Source organism: Paroedura picta, chromosome 3 (genome assembly GCF_049243985.1).
Source record: "Paroedura picta isolate Pp20150507F chromosome 3, Ppicta_v3.0, whole genome shotgun sequence".
Taxonomy (NCBI): Eukaryota; Metazoa; Chordata; class Lepidosauria; order Squamata; family Gekkonidae; genus Paroedura; species Paroedura picta.
The window spans coordinates 18,143,959-18,171,509 of record NC_135371.1 but is presented as its reverse complement, the minus strand read 5'-3'; the positions used below and the strand labels follow the sequence as shown (position 1 = coordinate 18,171,509).

At 44.3% G+C, this 27,551-nt stretch overlaps 1 protein-coding gene across 6 annotated transcripts in view; it reads left to right on the top strand.

Annotated features, from left to right (window-relative positions):
• FHIT (fragile histidine triad diadenosine triphosphatase) overlaps window positions 1-27,551 on the top strand; it is a 1,226,786-nt gene that overhangs the window by 930,620 nt on the left and 268,615 nt on the right. For all 6 annotated transcript variants that reach the window (XM_077324996.1, XM_077324999.1, XM_077325000.1 and 3 more), the window contains one exon: window positions 22,451-22,596. In XM_077324996.1, the coding sequence (XP_077181111.1) occupies window positions 22,451-22,596 (146 nt within the window). The remainder of the gene's footprint in view (window positions 1-22,450; window positions 22,597-27,551) is intronic.

Here is a 27,551-nt window from a genome sequence, read left to right as displayed (position 1 = left end):
CTCCCTGTGGGACCGCACATGGCTACCCACTTGAATCTATCTCTCTGTGTGTATTTTGCTGTCATGTTGCATCCAATCTATAGTAACCTTGAGTTTTCAAGGCAAGAGACATTCAGAGATGGTTTGCCACTGTCTACCTCTGTGCCTCTTGTGGCTCAGAGTGGTAAGGCAGCAACATGCTGTCTGAAGCTCTGTCCATAAGGCTGGGAGTTCAATCCCAGAAGCCGGCTCAAAGCTGACTCAGCCTTCCATCCTTCCGAGGACGGTAAAATGAGTACCCAGCTTGCTGGGGGTAAACGGTAATGACTGGGGAAGGGAATGGCAAACCACCCTGAATTGAATCTGCCATGAAAACGCTAGAGGGCGTCACCCCAAGGGTCAGACATGACCCGGTGCTTGCACAGGGGATACCTTTGCCTTTACCTCTGTGCAGTGATGATGATATACGCTGGTGGTCTTCCATTTGAATACTGACCAGGGTCAACCCTGCTTAGCTTCCAGCATCTGACAAAATAGACTATTATGGCAACTCTGTATAGTTTTCCAAGCAAGAGACAAACAGAGGGGTTCCTTGGTGGTCTCTGTTGTGTTTCCTTTTCCTTTGTTCACCTGCCCTTTCAATTCCTGTTTGTAGAAGCAATTTATAGTTCAGCAAATGTAAAAGCTGAACAATTAGAGCAAATGGACTATCATTTTGTTGATAGGATCATTTGGGCAATGCCACTGAGGGAGAGCTCCCAGCTGCTAGAGAACAGTTGCTTCAACAGCTGAATTAGAAAAGGTCTTTCTTTATGTGTTGAGAAAGGTCATGAGTTGCAAGCTGTGAAAGGCATACTTAAGCCAGCTTGGTGTAGTGGCTAAGAGTGGCGGACTCTAATCTGGAGAACCAGGTTTGCTTTGCAGCTTTTCTACATGTAGTCATGTAGAAAAGTGACCCTGGGCCAGTCACACTTCTCTCAGAGCTCCTCTCCTGCCTCACAGCGTATCTGTAGTGGGGAGGAAAAGGGTGTTGCGAGGCCAGGGCCTGTTAGTGAGAGCTCCTCAGAGGTTTTGCCAGGAGCTCACATCTTCACCTGAGCCTCAGTTGAACTCAGCAATATATTCAGCAGGCAGAGAACTCTGACCAGCAGAAGGAAACTGAACTGCAGACATACCAGGGCTTAGACTCCAAAGTGGTTTCAGCAGCTCCTCATTCTTCTGCCCTGCCTGCAGGTGCATCTCCTGGCTCTGTCAACCCACCTGGTTCACCTGAACTGATTCACACAGGCTATGTGAGAGGCACCACACCAGATTAGCAAGACAGTTGCTGACTGCAGAAGCCTATGAGTCATCAAAGAACAAGGACTGATAGGCTACTGGCAGCCTATATTAACCTGGGACTGGAAGGCCACTGTTGCAGATGCAACTTTGCAGTTTTACCTATGATCCTTTTTTGCCAATGCTCCTGGACTGCCTAAATTAATTCTCAAACCACCAGACTGCCTGACCTTGAATTCTGTCTGACCATTTGATGTTCTCTCCTTGCACCCTGACTGTTGCTTGCCTTCAAGTCAGCTTGTTGGTTTCCAGTAGAGAGCTGAAACCTGAAAGCAGCACAAGGGGAAGGTGATTATAAGATGCTTTGAAACTCCTTTGGGTCATGAAAGTGGGATATAAAACCCCCATCTCTTCTAGCATGCAGGATGTGAAGCTGACCTAGGAATTATGACTTAAGCACATGGATGAAGGGAGAGATAAGTGGCCAATGAAATCCTGTGCTATGTGTGAATGTGATTATCAAGGATCTGTCTAGAGCCTGCTTGGTGTAGTGGTTAGGAGCGCTGATCTGGTTGATTCCCCGCACCTCCTCCACATGCAGCCAGCAGTGTGACCTTGAGCTTGCCACAACACTGATAAATCTGTTCTGACAGAGCAGTAATCTCAGGGCTCTCTCAGCCTCACCTCCCTCACAGGGTGTGTGTTGTGGGGAGAGGAAAGGGAAGGCAGTTGTAAGCCGCTTTGAGACTCCTGGTAGAGAAAAGCGGCATATAAAAACTAACTCTTCTTCTTCTTCTAGGTTGGCTGCAAAAGATCAGGATCATACTGACAGCAACCATATAGCTGCTTCAGAAATGAAGCAAAGTTACTAATGTGGGGAACTTGATTCTGCAGGCCTCTAGAAATGTACAGCGTAGACCTGTGCCAAGGAGGGGGAACATGGGGAAGCTGTTAGAGGGCAGAAATATTTGAGAAGGCTGGCTAAGACTGGAAGGAGTGGACAGGATGGGATCATCAGGGCCCCAACCACAGACTAAGAACTCATGGACCTTCAAGGGGCCCAAGCAAGAGGAATATGCACATGGATTAACCTGTCTCAAAGAGGTGTTGTGAGAACACCATGGATGTGGGAGAACTGGGTAGGCATCCCTCACTCCTTGGAGAAAGGACAAGATAAAAATGTATCCATAGATAGACTGGTCTAAGCCACCAGGCCCTTGGACCCCATGGCAATCTCTTCAATTGCTAAGAATAGAGCACCAGTTGCCTTTGATCAAGTCGCCTTTGCACAGGGTCAAGCCACCAGAGTCTCGACCCAGATCCTCCTAGAAGCTGAAGGGGACGTCACTATTACCTTCACTGCATTTCAGATCTGGCTAACATCAGCTGCCTTAAGCATGCTAATGCCACGGTCAAATTCATAATGTGTGCAACAAATGGTGGGTTCCATGCACCTCTTGAACAGACAGACTCCCGTGTTTCTCTTGTTGAGCATCTGAGTTATGTCTTCACCCTGGGAAATATCATCTTTGGACTCCAAGAACAGCCGATGCCTTATTCGTCAGTTGATGAGGTGTCAAAGGTTTACCGCCTACTGGGTGTCAGCGTCTTGTTTATGGGTGTAGGCTGCCGCTCTGTCTTGCGTTCCTTTGCTTTGCCATTAAAGGAGACAATAACAGACCCAAGGCTGGCGTTTCGTTTTAAAAGAGCGGCGACAAACTTGAAATGCTTTCCAGAACTGTACTCCGGCCTGTTTGGTGGCAAATACTGGGCTTTATTTGCATACAAATCACTTTCCTTCTTCCTTGGGAGAAAGCCTGGTTTTGACATGTTCAGAGTGTCATTTTCTCTCTGAAGTTTTATGACTCCCTTCTCTGTTTCCAGAGCCTACCTGATTAGCTGATTCTGTTACAAGAAGGTGTTGGAGAGATATTAAGTTGTCTTTTGCCCCTGCCGCTTTGGGGGAACAGGTGGAAAACCCTACTAAAAATTCTTCATTGCCTGTTTGAAAAACATTTCTTTCTGTTTTTTGTTTCTTTGTTTTTAAGTGAGTGATTTCCTCTACCTTGTATCTGACCTGGGTAGCCCAGGCAAGCCTGATCCCATCAGATCTCGAAAGCCTAGCACTTGGAAGGGTGACCTCCAAGAAGGATCAGAGTCATGACATGGGGGCAGCCAATGGAAACCACCTTCAAATATCTCTTACCTGGCAGTCAGATCATCTTAGGATCTCCTGGGTTAGGATCATGTGCCATACAATCAATCAATCAGTCATCCTTTACCTACTAAACATAGATGGAAGGCATGAAAGAACTCTTGAAGGCCCACTGTGCTGGAGGTAGCCTTTTATGTTCCAGGCATTTCTGGTTGGTTTGGACTATGGAGAGCCAAGAGAGGTGGCAGGAGCCTTTCATTTTCTAGACCCAATCCTATTCTCCACTTTTACGGTCAGTGGTGACCAACCATTCTGAGGGAGACCTCAGGCTTGCCACAGCACTGATAAAGCTGTTCTGACCAAGCAGTAATATCAGGGCTCTCTCAACCTCACCCACCTCAAAGGGTGTCTGTTGTGGGGAGAGGAGAGGGAAGGAGATCGTAAGCTACTTTGAGACTCCTTCGGGTAGAGAACTGCGGCATATAAGAACCAACTCTTCTTCTTCAGTAATATCAGGGCTCTCTCAGCCTCACCTCCCTCACAGGTGTCTGTTGTGGGGAGAGGAAAGGGAAGGTGACTCCTTCGGGTAGAGAAAAGGGGCATATAAGAACCAACTCTTCTTCTTCTTCTTGAGTTCCTATGTTTTTAACTGATAAATACAAAGTTTCTCCAAAATTACATTAATGAAAAATCCCACATGTTTAAAGGTCCAATGGTTTCAATAGGATACATGTTCCTGGATATAGTTTCCTCTCCCCCATTCTAGATTGGATGAAATAATGTATATATATCATGGCTTTTTTGGTCAATATTTCTGTGCTGGATCCTTTCTATGTGCTATTCTCCGGGATAAGAAAGGAACCATACTTCCATTTCCTGAACTGGCCTAAGTCATGCTGAGCCTATTAATCACAAGAAGTGCCTTTCTCTCCCATGGCAAAGATCAGTAACTCTCAAAGTTTCAATGTGAAATTTAAAGACCGGCGAGTTCAAAGAGAGCTTGCCCAAGGAACATTTAATTTCAGGTGCGCACAGGTGCTGGTCACTTACAAAAGGATTGGATTTATAATAACAAGCTTAGCCCTTTATTGGCATATAGCCCGGTCACTTTGGTGACCTGAATCCAGCAGCTTAATCCAGAGGAGACTGAACAAATGACAGCGGCAATGCATTCATTTGGAGGGATAAGAAACTGTGCTGCTCCGGCAAGCCGCCGTGAGGTCAAACTTTCGATGACCTCACCGAGGAGCAGCACATTCACTGTTCGCAGGAGGAAGCCTTTGATGGTCACCAGAGAGAAACTGTGTGGACATCGTTTAGAAGGAGGAGGAAGCCGGCTGTTGCAATACGTTATCTTAAAATTATCTCACTGGACCTGAACTATCATGGGTAGAAGGGTTCGTGCAAGGTAAAGAGGAACCATTAGATGTTGCTGGTCTATGTTGGCCTTTCATGTTGAGAATATGTTTTAGTGTATTTTAAAGCAGGGGTAGTCAACCTGTGGTCCTCCAGATGTCCATGGACTACAATTCCCATGAGCCCCTGCCAGCACGCTGGCAGGGGCTCATGGGAATTGTAGTCCATGGACATCTGGAGGACCACAGGTTGACTACCCCTGCTTTAAAGCATCATCGCCTACTGGAATGAATTATGTAGTGTCTACTAGTTTATCGCTGGCTACTTATGCATTAATCCGCAAGGGCTTCTTGTACGCAAGTACAAAACATAGAAGATGTTTGCCATTGCCTTCTGCTGCCGAGCCTTCCTTGGTAGTCTCCCATACAGGTACCCATCTAGCTTGCTTCTGAGATCTGATGAGATTGGTCTGTGTTCTGCCAGCCCAAGCGCCCTCTTAATGTTGTATTATTCCTGGATTGATTATTTCAAAGAGCTCTTCCAAAGTCGCCAGTGTAAATGGGATGTCATTGCAAAACGTGGCAGTAGTTGTGAGCACCTTCCCCATTTCTCCTGAGCATCTCAAGCCTGAGCAATTTCCTTGGTTTAGATATCTTATTAATGTTTCTAACAACGTAGGTGTCGTAAAAATAGATCAATGGTATAGGGTAGATAGTTTTGGCGCAAACATCAATGAGCGTGTTTGTTGATGTATCTATCAAATATGGAAATTGAATAACATGACTCTGCCTTGTAATGAATCAGTACTTTGGTCCATCAAGGTCAGTACTTACTCAGACTGGCAGTGGCTCTCCAGATGGTTTCCACATCACCTCGTCCTTTTTAGCTGGGACCTTCTGCATGCCACAGCCCTCCCTAGCTGATGTAAACAGACCATGTTTTAGGTATGGTCTTGCAGACCCTGTACATTCAAGCCCTGAAAAAGTATATCTGGTTGGTCCATTGGAAAATTGGTATTAATACAGCAACAGAGATGCTGGGGACTATGAGAACGGCATCGACCAAGAATGATTTTCTAGTATGGAGGGGCATTGGTGAAGACTGAGTGGAAAACGCTGGCAGGTTCGAACCCATTGAGTCTAAAGCCAGTTTGGTGTAGTGGTTAGGAGTGTGGACTTCTAATCTGGCATGCCAGGTTCGATTCTGCGCTCCCCCACATGCAACCAGCTGGGTGACCTTGGGCTCACCATGGCACTGATAAAACTGTTCTGACCGGGCAGTGATATCAGTGCTCTCTCAGCCTCACCCACCCCACAGGGTGTCTGTTGTGGGGAGAGGAATGGGAAGGTGACTGTAAGCCATTTTGAGCCTCCTTCGGGTAGGGAAAAGCGGCATATAAGAACCAACTCTTCTTCTTCTTCTAAAGGAAGGAGGGGCTGTGTGACATTGGTGGAAGGCAGTGCAGGTGTTTGGGTCATTCGTGATACACATGTTAGGGTTGTTTAAATTCTCAAAGTCTTTGACTGGGCCGGAGAAATGTCAGTGTACCCCATGCATTTGATGACTTGGGCATCATAAAGTCAGATGGAGGGGGCATTTAGCTGGTCTTGTGCAGTCACTCTAGGCAAATATAGGGGCACTGGTCAGGTTGAAGAGAGCAACTGATCCATGTTCTCGAAAGCACCAGATATCTCGAGACATCACATCCACCTGATGCAACTGTGTTTAATCAGTCTGTGTTTAACAAGTGGGTGCCTCACCCTGCTAAATATTTTTAAACTAGGGGCCAAGCCTGTTGCATTCAGGAATATAATGGGTACTAGATTGGGGGGGGGGGATGGAAGAACTCTATGGACGGCCTCTCCCTCCCTCCATAAACTGGAAAGGCTACAGGCAGCCATTAGTGAACTCACTGGCAGGAACAGCTGTCACACAGCAGGAATCTGCAGCCTCCAAGCCTCAGAGGGAAGTGGAAGGAGGAGGGGGTGGTCAGGGGTGGGGGACAGAAGGTGATTGGCTGGCCACTGGACAGACAAGCAAGCCGGTTGGAGGAAGAGGGCCTCAGGGGCAGGACAGCACTGCATGGCACTTAAGCTATGAGACATGCTCCTCCTCCAAGGCCTTACCAGAAATATATTACGTGGAACAGATGTGGAAGCAAACAAATAGCAACAAGGATCCATGTTTCCAAAAGCGCTGCATCGCCGAAACTGTAAGTGTCCATTAGACTTTTCCCTGCTCTCTGGCAAGCAAGATTTTTCAGTTAAACAACCCAATTTTTGGACTGTGTTTCTGGAGGAGTGTCTGTAGCCCGCCCAAGGAATGCCTGCCCCCCCCCCCCAAAACACTGGCTTGCTCAGTTCTAGCCTTCCATCTGAGTCAACTGAATTATAGTAGCAGAGAACACAATCCTTTGTTTCCTCCAGGGATCCGCCTGGCAGATGAGGAAACATGCCAAGCCAGCCTGTGTGGACACACTGAGACATATATGCATGGAGCTTACTGTCATGGAAATGCAATGTTTGCCTAAGTATAGATAATATGGTTTTGTCATAGGAGTTTTGTCCCTTTTCCATTCAGTTCTTTACTTTGGTCTCTTTACTCTTTGATCTATCTGCCTATATACCTGCCTGCCTTAAAAAGAAACTTGACAATGTTTTGGAAGTGTTCATGGAGCTTAAGATACCACACGTGGGAAGCCTGCCCATTGATTCAGGTTGGACAAAATGAAATACGTCTTTACACAGAGAGAGATTAAAATGTGGAACTCGCTGCTGGATGTTGTAGTGATCGCCGCAGGCATAGATGGCTTTAAAAGAGGATTTGACAGAATTATCAAGGGCTAAAGGGAACCTCCACATTCAGAGGCAGTCAACCTCCATATCCCAGTGCCAGAAGGCAACAGCAAGGGAAGGCCTCAGCCTGTTATGTGCTGCTGTTGGACCTCCAGAGGAATTGGCTGTCCAGTCTGTGAGATAAAATTGCTGGACTAGATGGAACATGGGTTGGATCCAGCAGGGCTCTTCTTATGGCTTTCAGCCCTGTCCAAGTGTAGACTTGCTAAGCTTCTGTGAGACCAAAGCGGGGTGACAGGAAGCAGCATAGCTGAGTAAAACCATGTGAAAAGCTAAGAGGGCATTTTTTGGGGGGTGGAAGGGGGTCTTTTTGGAGAACATTTGGATCTTTTGGGAGCTACCCACCTCTTGCATAAAATATGTCCCCCTAATGAAATCTGCACTCAGCATCTCCTTACCTGACCCATTCATTCCCTAACTCAGGGGTAGTCAACCTGTGGTCCTCCAGATGTCCATGGACTACAATTCCCAGTAGCCCCTGCCAGCTTTGCTCCTGGGAATTGTAGTCCATGGACATCTGGAGGACCACAGGTTGACTACCCCTGCCCTAACTCACGCTTCCATGTTGAGCGGTTACTATGACTCTAGCATTGCCTCTCGGTGCCTGTATTGCCTTCACGGGGATGTCTGTCTGTTCTGATAGATCCCGGCACCTTGAACCAGCAGGCGTGGGAGAGGTAGGCTGTCTAATTGATTTCTGGGTGGCTTGTGCAGGGTTATGAGGCTGGTTGCATTAAATAATAGGCGGTGCAAAGGCTGTAAAATAAACTCTGCCTGCTGTAGGTTTTAAAGCATCAACTTTATCTGCACAGCACACCCAGATCTCTGCCAGGGATTTGTATTGATTTCCTTTTGTTCCGCCGGACCGGGTCATTCTCAATCGCGCTGCTTAAATCCTGCTTTTCGTATTCATGTAAACATGTGCCGAGCTGCTCTATCAAGATTGCTGATGGGAAGATAATTTGATTAATCTTAATGATTTTTCTTATGAATACCAAGGATGGGGGAGAGGAGATTAGGAGTCAAAAACAAATAAAAGAGAGTCGCTTGCGTGTGGCTGAATAATCTACAATGGAAGATTGTTTCTAAGAAATGAAAAAATCATTTCCATAGGCCCATGATGAGATCATTCTTTCAACCCTTGGTTATTTCTTGGGTGAGGAAGGAACTTTTTGAAGTTCTGGAGTGTTTTCAAAGAAGAAAACGACGCTTTCCAGTGACTTCCAGAAGCAGGTAGATCTTATCCTCCTGCCACTTCTTTTGGGCATTAGCTGGAATATCCCAGAATAGCCCAAGCTGATCACAGCTTGGAAGCTGATCAACTATGATTAGTACGTGGATGGAAGGCCACCAGAAAGGTTGCCATGCCTAAGCATCTCTTGCCTTGACGTCATTTCTCGGGGCCTTATAAGTTGGTTGTGACTTAATGGCCATTAGTCATTTTCATTATTTGCGTGGGAGAGGCAATGGTTTAATGTGGGAGTGTTTAATCACTGCCCAAGCCAATTCTGAAAGTTACCTTGCTTCTCTCTCGAATTCTACAGGCGTCCAAAGAGGGTGCTCTCATTTAACCTCTCTCATTTCCAATGGCGAAGGGCAGGAAAGACAAGAACAGAGAATCGTTCTTCCTTCACTATTGTAAACAATGGAGTTGCATGGGAACACCCTCTTTGGGAGCCCATAGAGTTGGACCCATGCGTCCAATCTTATTGAAACGCCAGGGTTCTTTTGAGGAGAAGCTTCTGCAGCCATGCCACCAATTTGGTGCCTCTTCCTCATACCCCCACCTCCCAGGACATGGAATACAGAGAAAGGGGGAAATATGTGCCATGGTCCCTTTGAACAAGGTTTGCAGAAAGCCAAAACAAACAAACAAACAAAACCCACCTCACAACTGAGTGGAAGGCAGCTGGTGCTCCCCACTGCTCATATGTTTGGGGCTGTCTTGTGTAGTTCCCCTAGAGTTTAAAGATGGTGCAAAACAGTGAGGGAAAATAGCTGCATAGTGGGGACATGTTCTCTACCATGCAGCTGTTTTGGTCTGACTCCTGTGGTCTCTTTAAATTCAATGGGACTGCAAGCCAGCATGAAAACAGCTGCTTGGTGGGGAGGTGCTTCCTGTCCCATAGTAGGAAGTCAGCCTTAAAGTCTAATCTAAATGTAGGCAGAAGGAAATGATATCTCTGTTAATAAGAATAACTTCCAAAATATTGCACATTTAAATATACGTTGAAACTTCCCCAATAGGAATATGGTGTCCAGGCTAAATGTCTGAGTACCGTGGCATCTTAAAAGGTCTTAAAGGTAACACCTTGATTAAAATTTCATTTGTCTTAAAGGTTCAGGTGCCACTGGACTCAGACTTTCTCACCGCTACACCTGACTGACACAGCTACCCACTTGAATCTCAGCCCAGGAGTTCTCTCTGCACAGTTAAGGAAATTACTATAAAACTCAAAAATTAGTATACTTGTCCATGAACCCCAAGAGCGGGTTATCTTCAGCCCTGCTCCAGATCTGCAGAACTGTATTAGTTTTTATTGGCCGACCCGATCACAGGACAGACTTAATAGACGAGATCAGCATATGGAAAATCATCAAATGGCAGGAATGTTATCCTTTCTTTTGAGTATTTAATATGCAATTAGAAGTAAAGAAGCCCTGCTGTGCAGGAAAGCTAGCTTGGACTTCAAAGTTTTCACAAGCTTTCAGAAGGTTTCTAAATCCCAGCCAAGACAATTGAAATGAAACTGGGCTATGTAAAAGGGACTTCATTACAAACCAGTCACCTTTACTGTGATTTTCTTGTGGAAAGCATCCTCAAGTTACAGAAAACTTACAATGACCCCATAGGGTTTTCAGGGTAAGAGATGGACAGAGGCAGTTTGCCATTGCCTGATTCTGCATAGCAGTCCTTAACTTCCTTAGTAGTAGATCATCCAAGTATGAACCAGACCTGGCCTTGCTTAGCTTTTGAGACCAGTCACCTTTACTGTGATTTTCTTGTGGAAAGCATCAAGTTACAGACAACTTACAATGACCCCATGGGATTTTCAGGGTAAGAGATGGACAGAGGCAGTTTGCCATTGCCTGATTCTGCATAGCAGTCCTTAACTTCCTTAGTAGTAGATCATCCAAGTATGAACCAGAGCTGGCCTTGCTTAGCTTTTGAGATCTAATGAGGTCAGCCTAATGGAATAGCCCAAACTCTCTGCAATCTCCAAAAAAGAATAGAAAAACAGCAGTATGTGAGCAAATCCTGAACCAAATGGATTCGTTAATTTTGCATTGCAGAGCCTACAAATTAAGGACTGGGCATCAGGATTTCCAGTATGCTTCAGCCTCAAAGCCTTTTAGATTAAAAAGTTGGTCCTTTTGGACAGAAAATAAATTACCCACCGGGGCACACATCGGTCCTGAGAAAAACGGCTAGGAAGCACAGCCCACAGGAAGCACTGAAAGCTTGTATACCTTTCCTATGTCTGAAATTAGTTATTAATCCTGCCTTTTAAACACAGTGAAGAATTACGAGGCCTTAACGGATGAGCCCACCTTAATCTCCAACACAACAGGTCTCTTGCTGAGAGCCATTCTGCCATGGTGGCATACACGCAGACAAGAAGAGGTTATCGCTGACTGAAATGCAAATGAGCCAATGTTCTCTTTAAGATAATAACAAGAATGCACAAGATGCGTCAAAGGATGTGAGTGATCGGTCCAAGTACCTCTCAGCTTCTCAAAATGAATTCCAAGAAGTGCCACAGGAAAAGCAGGGAGGGGAACTTGCAGGAGGATAGAATCATAGAATCATAGAATCATAGAGTTGGAAGGGGCTATACAGGCCATCTAGTCCAACCCCGTGCTCAATGCAGGATCAGCCCAAAGCATCCTAAAGCATCCAAGAAAAGTGTGTATCCAACCTTTGCTTGAAGACTGCCAGTGAGGGGGAGCTCACCACCTCCTTAGGCAGCCTATTCCACTGCTGAACTACTCTGACTGTGAAAATTTTTTTCCTGATATCTAGCCTATATCGTTGTACTTGTAGTTTAAACCCATTACTGCGTGTCCTTTCCTCTGCAGCCAACAGAAACAGCATCCTGCCCTCCTCCAAATGCCAACCTTTCAAATACTTAAAGAGGGCTGTCATGTCCCCTCTCAACCTCCTTTTCTCCAGGCTGAACATTCCCAAATCTCTCAACCTATCTTCATAGGGCTTGGTCCCTTGGCCCCAGATCATCCTCGTCAAGCAATGACAGTACAAGTCCCCTTGTGCCTTGCCCAGCCCAAGGTGAGGAAGAATGCCACCAGCGACAAAGGAGTCAGAGATAGGTGAGGTCTCTAGCTTTAAGTGTGCTTATTGTCCCATTCCCACAAGCTGGAGCTTTGTTTGTAGGAGATGACGTTTCCTAGTGATGATGTGAATCATTAGATCATACTGTATGTGTAACTTTTTGTCAACCCCCCCCCCCCAAAAAAAAAGCATCCTTATTTGAAGATAAGTGATGAGGACTGCTGGTTGGAGGTGCTGACCAGACATCCTGGACCTGTAGGATTTTCCAGGCAAGAGGCATTTAGAGGGGGTTTTCCATCGCCTGCTGCTCTATAATAATGACAACAACAACAACAACAACAATAATAATATTTATTTTTATTACATGAACTCAGGATGGTTTAGAATGATATGACACATTCAATAAAATCAATTACAATAATAGAAATGCAAAAATATATTCAATTAAAAATCCCACCCCCAACCCTTCATGCCCTCCAGACTGGGAATCTCCTCCAAGAGGGAGGAGATGGAAGGAGATCCTGGCCTCAACCATAGGCCTCGTGGAAGAATGCCGTTTTACAAGCTCTGCTATACTTTGACAGCTGGGTCAGGATCACAACAGGCAACTCGTTCTACCAGGTTGGAGCCAGACCCAAAAAGGCACATGTCCTTGGGGCTAGAGGTCACCAGCAAATTGGTGTTTTCAGAACGTAGTGCCACCTGGAGGACATATTGGGAGAGGCAGTCTTTCAGACACATGTGACCCAGACTGCATATGTCCTTAAAGGTCAATATCAGAGCCTTAAATTTGATCCGGTACTCCACCAGCAACCAGTGCAGCTTTCAAAGATGAGCCCTCCATGGTGTCCCCATGAGAACCTGTGCTGCAGCATTTGGTACCAGCTGTAATCTCCAGATCAAGGCCAAGGGCAGCCCTGTGCAGAGTGAGTTACAGAAATCTAGTTTGGAGGCGACTCTGGACTTTCTTGGTGGTCTCTCATTCAAGTACTAGCCAGAGTGAACCCTTCTTACTTTCTGAGATCTGATGAAATACAGTTTGCCTAGGCTATCCAGGTGAAGGCATGGGGACTGGTGCATGTATACAATGTGATTGTGGTATAGGCTAAAGATATATGCTTAGTAGAGGTTCTATTGGGTGATTGTGTTTGTGCATGGCAGAAAGTCAACTGGCTGAGTTGTCTTTCTGAACTGAGCAAGGTGTGTATAGGTTATGTGTCATCACACAGGTGTGTATAGGTTATATGTCATCAAGTCATTTCTGATTCATGGTGAGCCTATGAATTAATGACCTCCAAAATGTCAAGTCTTCCAGGTAAAGTCTTCTTCTTCCCCTACTAATCAAACAGGTCCAGGGCAAAAATACCTGAAATTCTATAGAGCTCTTAGTCACTTTTCTAAATAGACTTTGTGTGCCCCTTAGTGGTTCATGAGCACATTAAGCTACCTTATACCAAGTCAGACTACTCATCTGTCAAGTCAATGTTTCTACTCTGATTGGTAGTGGCTGTGCAGGATTTCAGGGTCTTTCACACCTGCACCCTGATGCTTTTAACTGAAGATGATGGACTGAACCCGGGACCTTCTGCATTCAAAGCAGCTCTTATACCATTAAACCATAACCCCACTCTGAGTATGATACTGCATTGCTTGAATTGTACTAAGGGCAAGTACAGGGTGGATTCAAGAGGCTAGCACTGCTGATAAGAAACTATTCCAGTGATGAGAGGCAGTTACTTCCTTGATTTCCCTCGCAAAAGAGCACCTCTCTTGTCTTACCCTGCCATTTCTAATGCTTTATACACATGAACTGGAGAAGTGAGCAACGACTTACGAAAGCTCATACCCTGCCACAAGATTTTGTTAGTCTTTAAGGGGCTGTTTTCAACACATCAACTGATTTGCCATGCTCAGGAACAGTTATTTCACTAAGGAAAAAAAAGCTGTTGGGAACTGTTAGGATGTCAGTAGCTATAAATCATTTCAGCTTTACCTTCCCAAAGCTCTTCTGTTGCTTTGTTTGAAGTTGATACTTATAACGACGAGAATCCGAGTCCCTCCCCGTTAAAGAAATGCAAGGGAATTCAGTCCATGGCTCGTACATGGCCGAGGGATGCTTTCCCATGAACCCCATCCCCAAAGCATAATACAGAAATAATTACGTCTTCATTATACTCCCACCCTGCTTTTTTACTGGAGTTATCAAAGTACCCTACTTCATTCGTACCATACAATTCAGTGTAGATTCAGAAGAAACAATAACATCAATAGGCCCATCAGGAGAGGGAGTTGAGAAACAGGATTTTAGACTCGGAACTCAAAATCAAAATGCAGCCCCAGGAATAGAATACAAACCAACAAGATTATTATTTTTTATTTTTTTTTATTATTTTTATTTTTATTTTTATTTTTATTTTTATTTTTATTTTTATTTTTATTTTTATTTTTATTTTTATTTTTATTTTTATTTTTATTTTTATTTTTATTTTTATTTTTATTTTTATTTTTATTTTTATTTTTATTTTTATTTTTATTTTTATTTTTATTTTTATTTTTATTTTTATTTTTATTTTTATTTTTATTTTTATTTTTATTTTTATTTTTATTTTTATTTATTACTCACCTCTCTCTGAAGGCTCAAGGCGAGTTACAATGTTAAAGAAAAACCAATTTAAAAAACCAAAATAAAACACAATACCAAGATGTGGCGGTAAAAACAAGAACTAAGTACAACCCACTACGAAGAAACCGTACTGGGGAGGGGGGGGAAGAGGGCGCTGTTGGCATTCGCTATTGCTACTCCAATCCTTTAGGGGGCCCTGATTTCTCTTGCTGTCCAGCCTCAACCAACAACCTGGAGAAAGAGCTCCGTTTTACAGTCATGGAAAGATGGAAGCTCCCACAGCCCCCAATGTTGTGCATGTAAGGAAAAATTAGTTTCTGCGAACATGGGGAGGACAGGAGTAGAAAGAATAGCCCTGGGTGTGTGTTCATGGGGTAGTATCATCTCATTGCCTTTAGAACGATGAGGGGAAAGGTTGTACCCTAATTAGTGTGCATTATGTGACAAATTGGAAGCAAATACAGGGTTGCAGGATGTCGCTTTGCATGTGGGGAAAAAAAGCATATCGGAAATACATTGTGCAAAACCAAGCTGCCTTCGTACATCAATAGGGTCTTTGCCCTCCTTAAACACAATGGTCACACAGGAAAATTGCTGGTGTTGCTCTTTTCTCTGAGAATCCTCTTCAGTTGAACACGTTAACATTGCCGTGCTGGTAGAAATACAGGATGATGTCATGTGCTATTTTGGCGAATCTGGTTCAAATGCAAAGAGTCAGTGCTTATTTCAACAAAAGACCAGTGGCACCCCTGTGAATATTTTCCACGCAGATATTTTAGTTATTTCCCATTTTTTAAATCCTAATTGGTCTAAAAAGGGGGGGAATGGGGAACCAGTCAAGAAAAAAGAGCCTTTTTCAGCAGCTAAATTAAAAAAAAAACAAATCAAAAGCCCTTCAGTGAAAGACTCTTTGCTTTTGGGTCCAATCAGTCTGTGTGCTAAGAGAATCTGGACTTCATTGGTGTACTCTGTGCTTGAGCCAAGATGCAATTTCTCCTTACACCACTTCAGTCATTCTTTTCCAAATGAAGATTAAAGAGCCTAAGCCTTTATTGTGACAGCTGATCCATTTCATCTTTTTTTAATGTGACCATTTAATATTCCTTATCCAGCCTGCATATATTATATAGAATCATAGAATCATAGAATCATAGAACCATAGAGTTGGAAGGGGCCATACAGGCCATCTAGTCCAATCCCCTGCTCAACGCAGGATCAGCCCAAAGCATCCTAAAGCATCCAAGAAAAGTGTGTATCCAACCTTTGCTTGAAGACTGCCAGTGAGGAAGAGCTCACCACCTCCTTAGGCAGCCTATTCCACTGCTGAACTACTCTGACTGTGAAATTTTTTTTCCTGATATCTAGCCTATATCATTGTACTTGAAGTTTAAACCCATTACTGTGTGTCCTCTCCTCTGCAGCCAACGGAAACAGCATCCTGCCCTCCTCCAAGTGACAACCTTTCAAATACTTAAAGAGGGCTATCATGTCCCCTCTCAACCGCCTTTTCTCCAGGCTGAACATTCCCAAGTCCCTCAACCTATCTTCATAGGGCATATGAGTCAGCGTGGCATAGCGATCTGAATTTTGGACCAGGCCTGGGTTTCAAACCATGACATTCTGTAGGTGACCACTCCCTGTACCAGTCCTTCACTCTCTGCCTTGCCTACTTTACAGGGTTGTTGTGAAAAAGGAGAAGAGGAAAGAACCACCCATGACTCTCTGGGCTCCGTGAATGAAGGGCACAGGGTAAAAATATATTAAATTAATAATATATAATTATCTGAAAGAAGGGCTGGATGGGGTAAAGAACCTTGTTACGGTTCTCTTGAGACCTTGTGTGCTAGTATTTTTCAACCGCTGTTGTCCTGACCTGCTGTCATGGAGCCGGGGTAGGTGCTGAATCATGGAAATGGTTTAGTACACTCTCCAGTGAATTGGAAGTGCTGAGTTGCATTCAGTGCTGCCATAGGTGGATATAACTCCACTGAGATAAATCAAACAACCATTACCTTGTTAACTCCTTGTTGACAGTAGAGTAGGTCATTGGCTGATTTATGGATTAATGTAGAGCAAGAAGGCATTATTTTTACCTGCAACCTTAACTTGGAATATACGAGTAAATATGGCTTTGTATCCCCCATGAAAGGTTTGTATCATCCTAAAGCAGACAAAGGAGACCTAATAAACTGGTTGCCAAAGCTTGCAAGTGCAAAGCTCAGCATTCTGGAGCCATGCTACTTAGCTGAGAACCTGGGTGAATTCTCAATTAGGGTTGTTAAAGGGGCAAACTGGAAAAGGTAAAGGTAAAGGTAAAGGTATCCCCTGTGTAAGCACCGAGTCATGTCTGACCCTTGGGGTGACGCCCTCCAGCGTTTTCTTGGCAGACTCAATATAGGGTGGTTTGCCATTCCCTTCCCCAGTCATTACAGTTTACCCCTCAGCAAGCTGGGTACTCATTTCACCGACCTCTGAAGGATGGAAGGCTGAGTCAACCTTGAGCCGGCAGCTGGGATCGAACTCCCAGCCTCATGGGCAGAGCTTTCAGACTGCATGTCTGCTGCCTTACCACTCTGCGCCACAAGAGGCTCATGGAAAAGGTACGCTACAATTAACGTTGTGTTGAATTTCATGTTCTTCCCTATGCATTGCTGTTGTTGGATTTAATGTTCTTCCCTATGCATGCCGTGTCATCACCAAAGGGTGCACTGAAACAAAGTATTCACTATATGGTAGTGGGTACTATGTTTTGAAAGCTGTGTGGTCTGATTCAAAAATCCCTGAGGTTCAGGAGGGTGGAGCTTGGTTCAAAGAATGCTCTCAGCTCCTTGATGAACCCTCCAGTTTTCCCCAAGAGGTCTCAAGTAGATAAAGAAGCCTATATCACCTGTATCATCTTCCTCCATTTAGGCTGTTCGCTTTTTGATACTTTTAATAACCTTGCCAATACGTCCACGGAACTTCTTATGTTTTTTGGTTAGTAGCTTTTATGGTACGTCTCTTCATCTTGTTTTTTGTTTTATATTTTAACAGTTTTAATAGTTTTACTGCTTTCATGGCTCATTTTGCCTTTGTAAAATAGTCAACAGCATTTAATGATTTTAAATGTTGACTTTTATGGTGGAGAAGTGTTTAAGTGTTATTGTTGATGCATTTTTAACCTTTTTAATGTATTGCCTGGAGGATCATTGTCCATGGGGTCGTGATGGGTCGGACACGACTTCGCACCTAACAACAACAATGTATTGCGTTCCCTTTTAATAAACTGCTATTGTATAGCAGTGCATCTCAAATTTTGGTCTAAATGACCGTAAATAAAGATTGATACTTTTGGATTCTCACACCAGGAGAGGTGCCAGACTGTTAAGTTATTCCCCTGTTGCTTCTGGATAATTTTATTTATTTTATTTATTTAGTTTTAAACTTATAGGCCACCCCTCTCCAAGCAGTCTCGAGGCAGCTTAGAACAGCTTAGAAAAACCCGTACAATAATAGTTTAGTAATTATTTTAAAATCATCAGTCTAAAAAAAATAAAATTAAACAAATCAAAGCTCGCTTTGCCCATCTCGCCCGGGAACGAAATAGATGGCATACCAGTATTAACCTGGCAAGAAAGATGGCAGAATTAGGGATCAGGTGGAGGGCCCATTCAGACAAGTAAGGGTGGTCCTTGGCCTCAACCAAATGCCTGGTAAAAGAGCACCATTTTGGATCCCTTTCAGAATTTTGGAAGTTCCATAAGGGCCTTTGTCTCTGCTAGCAGTTCATTCCACCAAAAGGCCCTGGCTCTGGTTGAGGCCAAGCACACCTCTGTGGTTCCTGTACCCTTGACTCCCCATTTGACACAGGGACCCTGGATGGGTGTCAGCACGGCTTGTGAACATGGTTCCACGACTCACCTTGGCTGTAGTTGTGTTGTCAGTCTCATTTTCCTTGTCTCTGTGTGCCTATTGCTTCACGAGTTCCTACCTCCCCATTTTACCCATATTTTCCTCCTGCTAGTGGTTGATTTGGTATTACATATTAAACAGCAGGTTTTATGCCGGATATCAAACAATGTAATATCAAATCAACCAGTAGAGGGAGCAAAACACATATGGAACAGAACCCTCTCCCCCCCCCCCCCAAGCAACAGGAACACACAACTGAGGAAAATGAGAATGCAGAAAAGCCTAAAAGTATTAGCAATGATGATGATTAAAAAGAGGCCAGTCGAAAGCAGAGACTGCATTAAATAAACAACGAACCAAAGCAGGCATCTTTCCCAGAGTTCCTTAAAATGGGGAACAGGCCTTGCAAACTACAATGTTGAGCTCTTTCATGCTTTTCTCACTGCTTTTGACTTTGAGCCTACAGTGGGAGGTCTGGTTTGCAGCAAGTGCTACAAACAAAGCCAAAGGGGTGGAGATAACCTGCCTGTCTGCTAATCCGGGGAAACAGGTGAGCCTTCCATCAACATCTTCTTTTCCTCTGAAGTACGGAATGAGTGGGAAAAGCCATCAGATCCCAGGCTGAGGTTTTAATGCTATGGAGTGTATAAAAACTCAGAGGGAGCCAAGAAGTCTGTAACGCTTGGAAAAAAAATAAGAAAGAAAGAAAAAGAAAAGTGAATGGGAGGCGCAATTTTGCTAGAGGTAACCGAAAAGATATTCTTCATTTATAAATGGTTCACTGACCCATAATAATAAAGCAGTCCTGCAGAAGGAGGGTAATTATCTGCTTAAGTGTCAGATACCCGGAGGTAAAAGCTTCCCTTCGTTCTTCTTGAAAAATGAACTTGGATTAAACAAACGTCCCTTTCCCAGTTTTTTTTTAGTATTGACATGAAGTTCCCCTCCTTTTTATGAACAAAATTAATTAGTTTTTTTTTCCCTGTGCTTTTCTTCTTGGTATGGAAATCAAGACTGCATAACAACTTCCCTGTTTCCCCCCTGGGCCCTCAGTTCAACCAATCGCATCCCTTTCTACTTTCTATGGTACTCAGGAAAGACTAGCAAATAAATTATTAGAGCGTTATTAAGCCCTGCAGCTCCTGACGCTCCGGGCAGAAGAGCAGCCTCTCTGAACCGAACGAAGAGAAGACGTCCCTGTAGAAAATAACCGCATTGTTTTCTAATACCTCTTAGGCTAAATAAATGTGCCTCGGTATGCCCCAGATGCATTGGGTGGAGTTTTAACCGGCTGAGGAACACATTCTTGAGAGTTCTAATTTCCCTAATCAGGGTACCTAAAGCGCTGCAGCAAAAAGGCCTAATTATGCAACTGGGGGGGCTCGAATTTAGGCCCCACAATGAGCTTGAATCAAAGCACATTATCATTTCTGAATTAAACTCATTATGGCACTTGATGTCTTGGCCACGATCCAGTGCAGAAGCAAACGTGTCAACGCCCAGAACTCCCTGTTCCGATGGTTGAAGTGGTAGTCAGGGTGAAGCAAACTTTCTTACTTCACATCTTCTGCTTATTTCTGTTTTTTGACTACGGCTTCAGTCCATTGGATTTTTGCTTCTGCAGTTAGTGCTCTTATAGGCAACGATGACGGCGTTTACATGAACATATATGACACGTAGATTCCATAAGGTGCATTGTTCAGACAAAGAAGAAGAGGAAGAGTTGGCTCTTACACACTCCCCTTTCTCTACTTTTAGGGGTCGTGAAGTGGACAACAAGCACCTTTCCCTTCTTCTCCCCACAACAGACTTCCGGTAAGGTAGCTGGGATAGAGAGGGCTCTGAGAGAACTGTTCTGTGAGAAGAAGCTCTTAGAGAACTGTGTCTGGTCCAAGGTCACCCAGCTGGCCGCATGTGGAGGAGTGGGGAATCAAACCCGGTTCTCCAGATTAGAGGCTGCTGCTCTTTAGTAAAAGGTGAAAGATTTATGCGATTTGAAGAGAAACCAATGTATGAGAAGCTACCACTCTTAAACACCAAACCAAGCTGGCTCATCATCAACCCTTAGAAAAACTATAACATACGCATATGCATATACATACATACATGGATGCATATAACATACAGTGCTGATTTAATGCAACCCAAATTATGTTGAACTCAGTGAACTCATTATGGGACAAAACCAATGCAAGAATGCAGAGCATTATAAATATAAAAAAATATAGGTTTGAGTCTCAAGGGGCAATTCTGTACAGCAATGGCTATGCCGGGCTGTCACCTATGCTGTCATATAGAAGATGGAGCAGAGTTGTTTTCTGTTGCCCTAGAGCAGGGGTAGTCAAACTGCGGCCCTCCAGATGTCCATGGACTACAATTCCCAGGAGCCCCCTGCCAGTGAATGCTGGCAGGGGGCTCCTGGGAATTGTAGTCCATGGACATCTGGAGGGCCGCAGTTTGACTACCCCTGCCCTAGAGGGTCAGGCCAGAACCAGTGAGATGAGATTAATTTAAATGAATTTTTGGCTAAACATCTGGAATAATTCCCTGACAGTTAGAGCTGTTCCTCAGTGAAAGACACTTCCTTGGGAAGTGGTAAGAACATCTTTGGACATTTTTAGGCAGAGGCTAGATAGTCATCTGACTGAAATGCTGATTTTATAAACTTAAGCAGATTGTGAGGAGGGGTTGGACTAGATGACCCTGGAGGTCCTTGCCAACTCTATGATTCTATGTCTGGTCCTCCTCACAGCATATGGATGATGGCAACTCTATGACCGTTTACACACTGGGAACTCCACTGCCCCAGCTCCCATGCAGGAGCAAAAATCGGGGGCAGATGAGGCTCAACAGGCCAAATGCTCCCCCATGTGGGTGCAGTAAGAGGTAGGGCAACCTGCCATGAATAAAACTCCAGCCTGCAGCCTGGCATGAAACCTCCAGTGCGTAAACGGTCTATGTGATGACAAACAAGAGCTTTGTGAAAAAGAGGAAGGCTGGTTGTACTGAGTGCTGGCATACAACAGTGTTCCCAAGGCCCTGGTGATTGGGGACCAGCAGCTGACTCTGTGTTGCCATTTCAGGGTTGGAGGGGCCAGTGTGCTGGTTATTGGCTACAGATCTATGTCTGGCCCCTCAGAGACTGCTTCCTCCTGCAGCACCTCTGCCACTGGCTGTGAGTTGGGGGTCAGGTCCTCTGGCTGCCTCTTTCTCAGAGGAGTCTTCAGCATCTCTTTGCTCTGCTGGGCTTGGCTTGTTGACGCTTGTTCTTGAACTACCACATGATAACGATGTGAAAGCACAATAGCTTCAGGGACTGCAGCTACAGAGTACACTGCCTCCCAAGCATTTAGAGAGCAGTCCTCAGCAAGTTTACTCAGAATCCTACTCAAGTCTATTCAGTGGGGCCTACTCCCAGGCAAATTTTCTTAGGATGCCTTTAGACAACTAAAATCCACCTTCAGTTAGGTACTGAAAGTCCAATATCATTAGTATTTTTAAGTATTGGAACTGGGCATACGATTTATACCATTTGCTCCTGTACAGATGAAGAACTACCATCATTCACTATAGAGAGCAGAATTTCCAAAGAAATCAAAAGTTTTTGAGATTTGCAATAGGGTAGTCTCCTTAAGAAATGGTAGCTCCTGAGTTAAATCAGCAGAGAAATATCTGTTGATTATGATCACAGTTTATCATGTTTGTTTTTTTCTCATTTTCTTTTTTTTGGGGGGAAGGGAGGGGTAACGGCACTTCTCAATGTTTACTGGAGCTACAGCTGTGTTTTGTGTATGTTGATGGAACGGTGTATAAAGAGTTTTGGTTGAATCCTACTAGCAATTTCACTCAATCTTACCCCTCGTATTATGGTTTCTATCCTAGGATGTTATCCACTCAAGTCCCATGATGCCCAGTGTGGTCTTGTGGGTGGCCTTTGGATGGGCAGAAAAGCTAGTAGTATCCAGCCCCTCGTAATAACTTATCAAAATTGCACAGTTGTGCCTTAACTCAACACCAATCAGATGTTCTCATTTGCCCACTCCGTCCCGTGGAACGTTTCCGTGAGCTGCACCCTGAAGAAGTGGCTGATTTATTCTGCATGACACAGCGGGTTGGAAACGTCGTAGAGCAACACTTTGGAGGAACTTCTCTCACCATTGCTGTTCAGGTCAGTAGACTCCCCACCCGCTTTCACAATTGAAAGAAGTGTTTGGGGGCTGTCTCCCATGCGTCTGATGGACCCTCTAGGCCAGGGGTAGTCAAACTGCGGCCTTCCAGATGTCCATGGACTACAATTCCCAGAAGCCCCTGCCAGTGAATGCTTCTGGGAATTGTAGTCCATGGACATCTGGAGGGCTGCAGTTTGACTACCCCTGATCCAGGCCATCAGCCTCAACATACAGTGTTTCACAGCAGAGCTACATTTGGGCCTTAACTATTGCTTCGACATGGGGAGTACATGTACGGACATCATGGGTTGTGAGATAACACTGACTTGCCTCAGCCCCCAGGAAGTGTAGGATTGTGAATTCATGGGGAAGGGACAAAATGCCCCAGCATGGTGTACGCTAGCATCCCTGTCCGCAGATTCATGGACATTGCTAACAAACACAAATGGGCCCTTAGAAAATACAAGAATGGAGGTCTACTCTGCTTGTACTTCTCCTTGCAGCTACCAGCCCTTGTCCCCCTTGAGGTGTCACCACTGTAGACCAGCTGTCCAAGTACTGAACAGGGTGGTCATCACCATAATCAGGCAGCCATCATCACGAGTGTGTGGGAGGCAAGGAGCAGGGTGATGATAGCCCTATGGATACCTGCTCTTTCTCCTTCCCCCTACATTGAGGAGGCCTTTCCAAGGGCATTTTTCTTTGCCTCCCAGTCCACCCCTGATCACCAGGTATCAGGTAGCACTCACCTATAAGACAAGTAGAGGAGAGTCTCCCACTATGCTGTAGTTCAGGGGTGGCCAAACTTTGGCTCTTCAGATATCCATGGACTACAATTTCCATAAGTCCCTGCCATCTTGTGTAGTCCATGGCCATGTGGAGAACCGCAGTTTGCTTTAGCTAATGGCGCTGGCCATACACCACCATTTTAGAGAAGACATAGAGGTTGAGTGTGCTGGCACCTGAGCATTCAGGAGATCTCCTGTGCAGATGTCCCCCAGGATGGGGCCCAGAACTGCTGACGTGGTTGCTTTGGGGTTAAAATCTTCCCCTGCACCAAATGAGGCCACGTTGGTGATGGGACTTGAACCCAGATCAGCCGACCTGCTCCCTGCCACAGTACTAACCTTGCTCCCTTTCAAATGGCAATATTACAAAGGAACACCAAATAGGCAGTAAATCTTTAGGATACATTGAGATGGTTGGCAGACGTTCAGTGTTTTTACTCAAAATATTTGTTGGCGATGCAAGGCAATGACTAAGGCTCCTCCTTGTGTTTGCACAAGGAACAAAAAGCTGAAACAAGCTGTTTGCATCAGTCTGAAATTTGGCAAATGTCTTGTCACTTACCTGCGGACTTGTTTGTTTTCCACTTTTCTCCCAAATGGGGGCCCGAAGGGATTCTGATTGGGTCCTGCACATCTGTCTCCTCTCTGCCCTTTTAGCCTCATAACAATCTTGTGGGGCAGGTGAGGCTGAGAGAGAGTGAGTAGCCCAAGGGAACCCAATGAGCTCCCGTAGTATAAGCCTGGGTAACCCAGATCCTACTCAAACACCCTAGCCGCTACACCACACTGCAAAGATATGGATTCTCTGAATTGTTTTCAGTTTTGATTGACATTTCAGTTGTTTTAGAACAGCCTTTCTCAACTTTTTTTTTTTACTGTTGAGAATCCCTTGAAACGTTCTTCAGGCTTTGAGAAACCCCAGAATTGGCACGGTTGTGCAGAATATGGCTGGGAAACAGAGCTGTGTGCAAACCCATCTGGGGCCCCTCCCCTTACTACCCCCTTCAGGCGCATCATTAGCCATTTGGGGGGTCAACATGACCATATACGTCCATATCACCTTGCTGAATGTTTTACTTTAAAAAAAAATTAAAAATTAATTAATTGCCACCCATTTGGGAAAACTTCCAGGCCTGTCAAGAAATCCTAGGGTTTCATGAAACCCTGGTTGAGAAAGCATGTTTCTCAAGGTAGAATTCTTGAGTAGAACGGACATTTTGCAAGTAAAATAATGCAGTAAAAGAAATGTTGGTCCAGTCAATGGCATGTAGGATTTGGATCTGAGAAATCTGTGTTCAGATCCCTGCTTATTGAAAGCCACCATTTTGACTCCTCAGTTCTCTCATCTATAAAATGGGAATAAGTGTATCCACTGTTCCATCAATGAATGTTATCCTAAAACATTCTGTTCATTCATAGCAATTCCAAAAATTATACTATCACTCTCTCGATATGTGCTTCAGATTTTCAGTCAGAATGTCAGCTCCAGTTATCAAAACGTTGCATTCAGATTATCTATGTATTTATTTATTTATTATTGCATTTTGATGCCACCCTTCCAAAAAGCTCAAGGTGGTATACATCATTGTAAAAACAGTACAGTTATAAATCTATTAAAATATTACCATAATGAAGTCCAAGAATCCAAAATCAGATGAAAAAAAATCATAAAAGAAAACTCCAATACATACAGATAAACACAGCTCAAATGAATGCTCAGACAAATATACACAAAAGCACCCCTGCACGATTTACAATTCAAGGAGGAAGAGAGTATTAAATCTTAACATTGAACAGAGCACACTGGCAACTTTGGACAGGAGAGCACAATCCTTCTCACCAAGCATGGCTTTGATAATTTGTAGTTCATTGCTACAATTCGATCTTAACTCTATAATCCTGAATCAAACTACATTGGCTAGAGAAAGCAGGACAAGCCAAGCTGAAATCTATGAATAATGAAAATGAAAAGCATCTGCCATTAATCACTGACCTTGACATTTTTATGTCCCCCATGTTTTTCTGAATGACAACTGAACCCAAAGGACAGATTTTGTTATTCTAGCAGAGAACTAGCCAATCTTTATCGTGCTGCATATTGGTTGTGACGCTGTTTACTAATTTACACTCTCCTTATATCTGTACTCTTATGATTTTTTTGTTCCATTGTCTGAGGAAGTGAGCGAGCACATGAAAGCTCATGCACAAATACATCTCTGTGGGTCTGAAAGGTTCCTGTGGGGTCAAATTTTGTTGCCCTATTTCTGGATGTTACCAGGGCAAGCAATACAGTGGCAAAATCGTTTCTAGGGTGTGTTTCATGTCCTGAGAATAAATCCCTAAAAATACTGGGGTGCAGGTAACCAGGCGGATAAAGGATGTGCTTGGGGGCGGACTGCCAACTGATCAGAAGAGCTGAGCGTTAGCCGGCTGTTCAAACAGTCTAAATTAGATCATGATAAGGGCAGGACTAAGATAGGAAGAGCTTTCATTGAGAAATACTAATACGACAGTTCCTTTATGAGGCTAAAAGGTACACTGATTAATCACTTAGTCCTTGATTAATGATCGGACGGTCAAATACTAAGTGAGGTATGGCTTCGTCCAAATACATCCTAATCTCCTACAGTTACCACGATATTATATCCATGAAGGTGCCTTATACTGAAGAAGGCCCTTTTGCCTACTGGGGGAAGCATTTCCTAGTCTGACTGGCAGCAGTCCTGGGAACATCTGCCTCTGGGAACATTGTACCTGGGAACATCTGTAGGCCAAGCAGATGCTCTGCCACTGAGCCATACTTACACTTCTCATGATGAAATTAGGTGAGCTCCTATTTCTGTGCCTTTTTTTCTTGGAAATATCCCCATGCCTTGTTCCTTAGGCTCTTGTAGCATGCAGAGAGGAGTCCCCGCGTCAAGGTGGAAGGGGTGGGTAGAGCGACAAACCCGAATGGAATCTTGTTGAAAACATGGCAAGGAATATCGCAAAGGTTTATTTTATATTTGGTGGTGCTGTTGAAGGAATGTTAGGGGCACTGTCCCTTCTCTGGTCTTTCTCAGTCCATGTGGTTATTCCTCAAGAGCACACATGTGATTGGCTAGGGGCTTTCCCGCATTGTTATTTTACTTGCTTGCATGTCCCTGTTGCTTTGGGGGGGGTGTCCATTTCTTCACATGTTTTACTCCCACTAGTTGTTGATTTGGTATTATATCACTTTGTGTCCAGATTTAACCTGCAGGTTTTGATGTCAGACATAAAGCAAGGTAATATCAAATTGACCACTAGAGGGAGCAAAACATGTGCAGGACAGAGGAAAATGAGAATACAGAAAAACCCCAGCACAGAGAGCAATTATTCTTCGAAACAATTAAATGGGAATGTTCATTTTGCATGTCTGTCAAAAGCACAAATCTCTTTGCTTAAAAATAATGTTGATCTGTCTTGATAACATTGTTGTAAGACATGGAATTCTCTCCAGTAAATGCAGTTAAGATACTTTTCTCTTTCATCTGAGAAACCCGCTAGCCCAATGGCATAGCCTGGGTAGAGCCCAAGGTAAAATCCTTGATTGATTTCAGACTGAGCCAATGGTCTGAGTCAATTTAACCTTGAAACTAACCACAGTCCAGTTGCAGGCATTGCATCCCTATGGACCGTTCTGCCCCTTGCCAATGAATTCTGAAATAGCCCCCCTTTCTGGCATCTTGGGACCAATGGTGAATGACATGGATGAGGTGGTCAACTCTGGGTCTCTTGACCTTTTGTTCAATCCATATTGTGCAGTGAGGGCAATATGCCAGGACCATGTATGCAAGCAGCTAACATGTGTTTTATAAACAGCACCCATAAATCTTGGGAAATGTCAACCTTATTGGGAGCATCTGTGATCTCAAATTCTCTTGGGTGGGGGGGGGGAGATAATAAATATACGAGTGTTTATCTCCCTTCCACCTCTCATTTCTCATTTGATCAGGTCCCGAAATAGAAAGGTGTCAGTTCCCAAGTGCTTTGGTGCCAAATGGGACCCAGGAGAGCGCTGTAAATTAATGCACATTGAAATTGGATTTAAATTATTAATGGGCAATATTTCGGAATACCCAGGAGAGCTTCACTGGCTGCTCTGATCTCCGTCTCCTTTGTGTGTGTTTGTCTTCTCTTTTCAC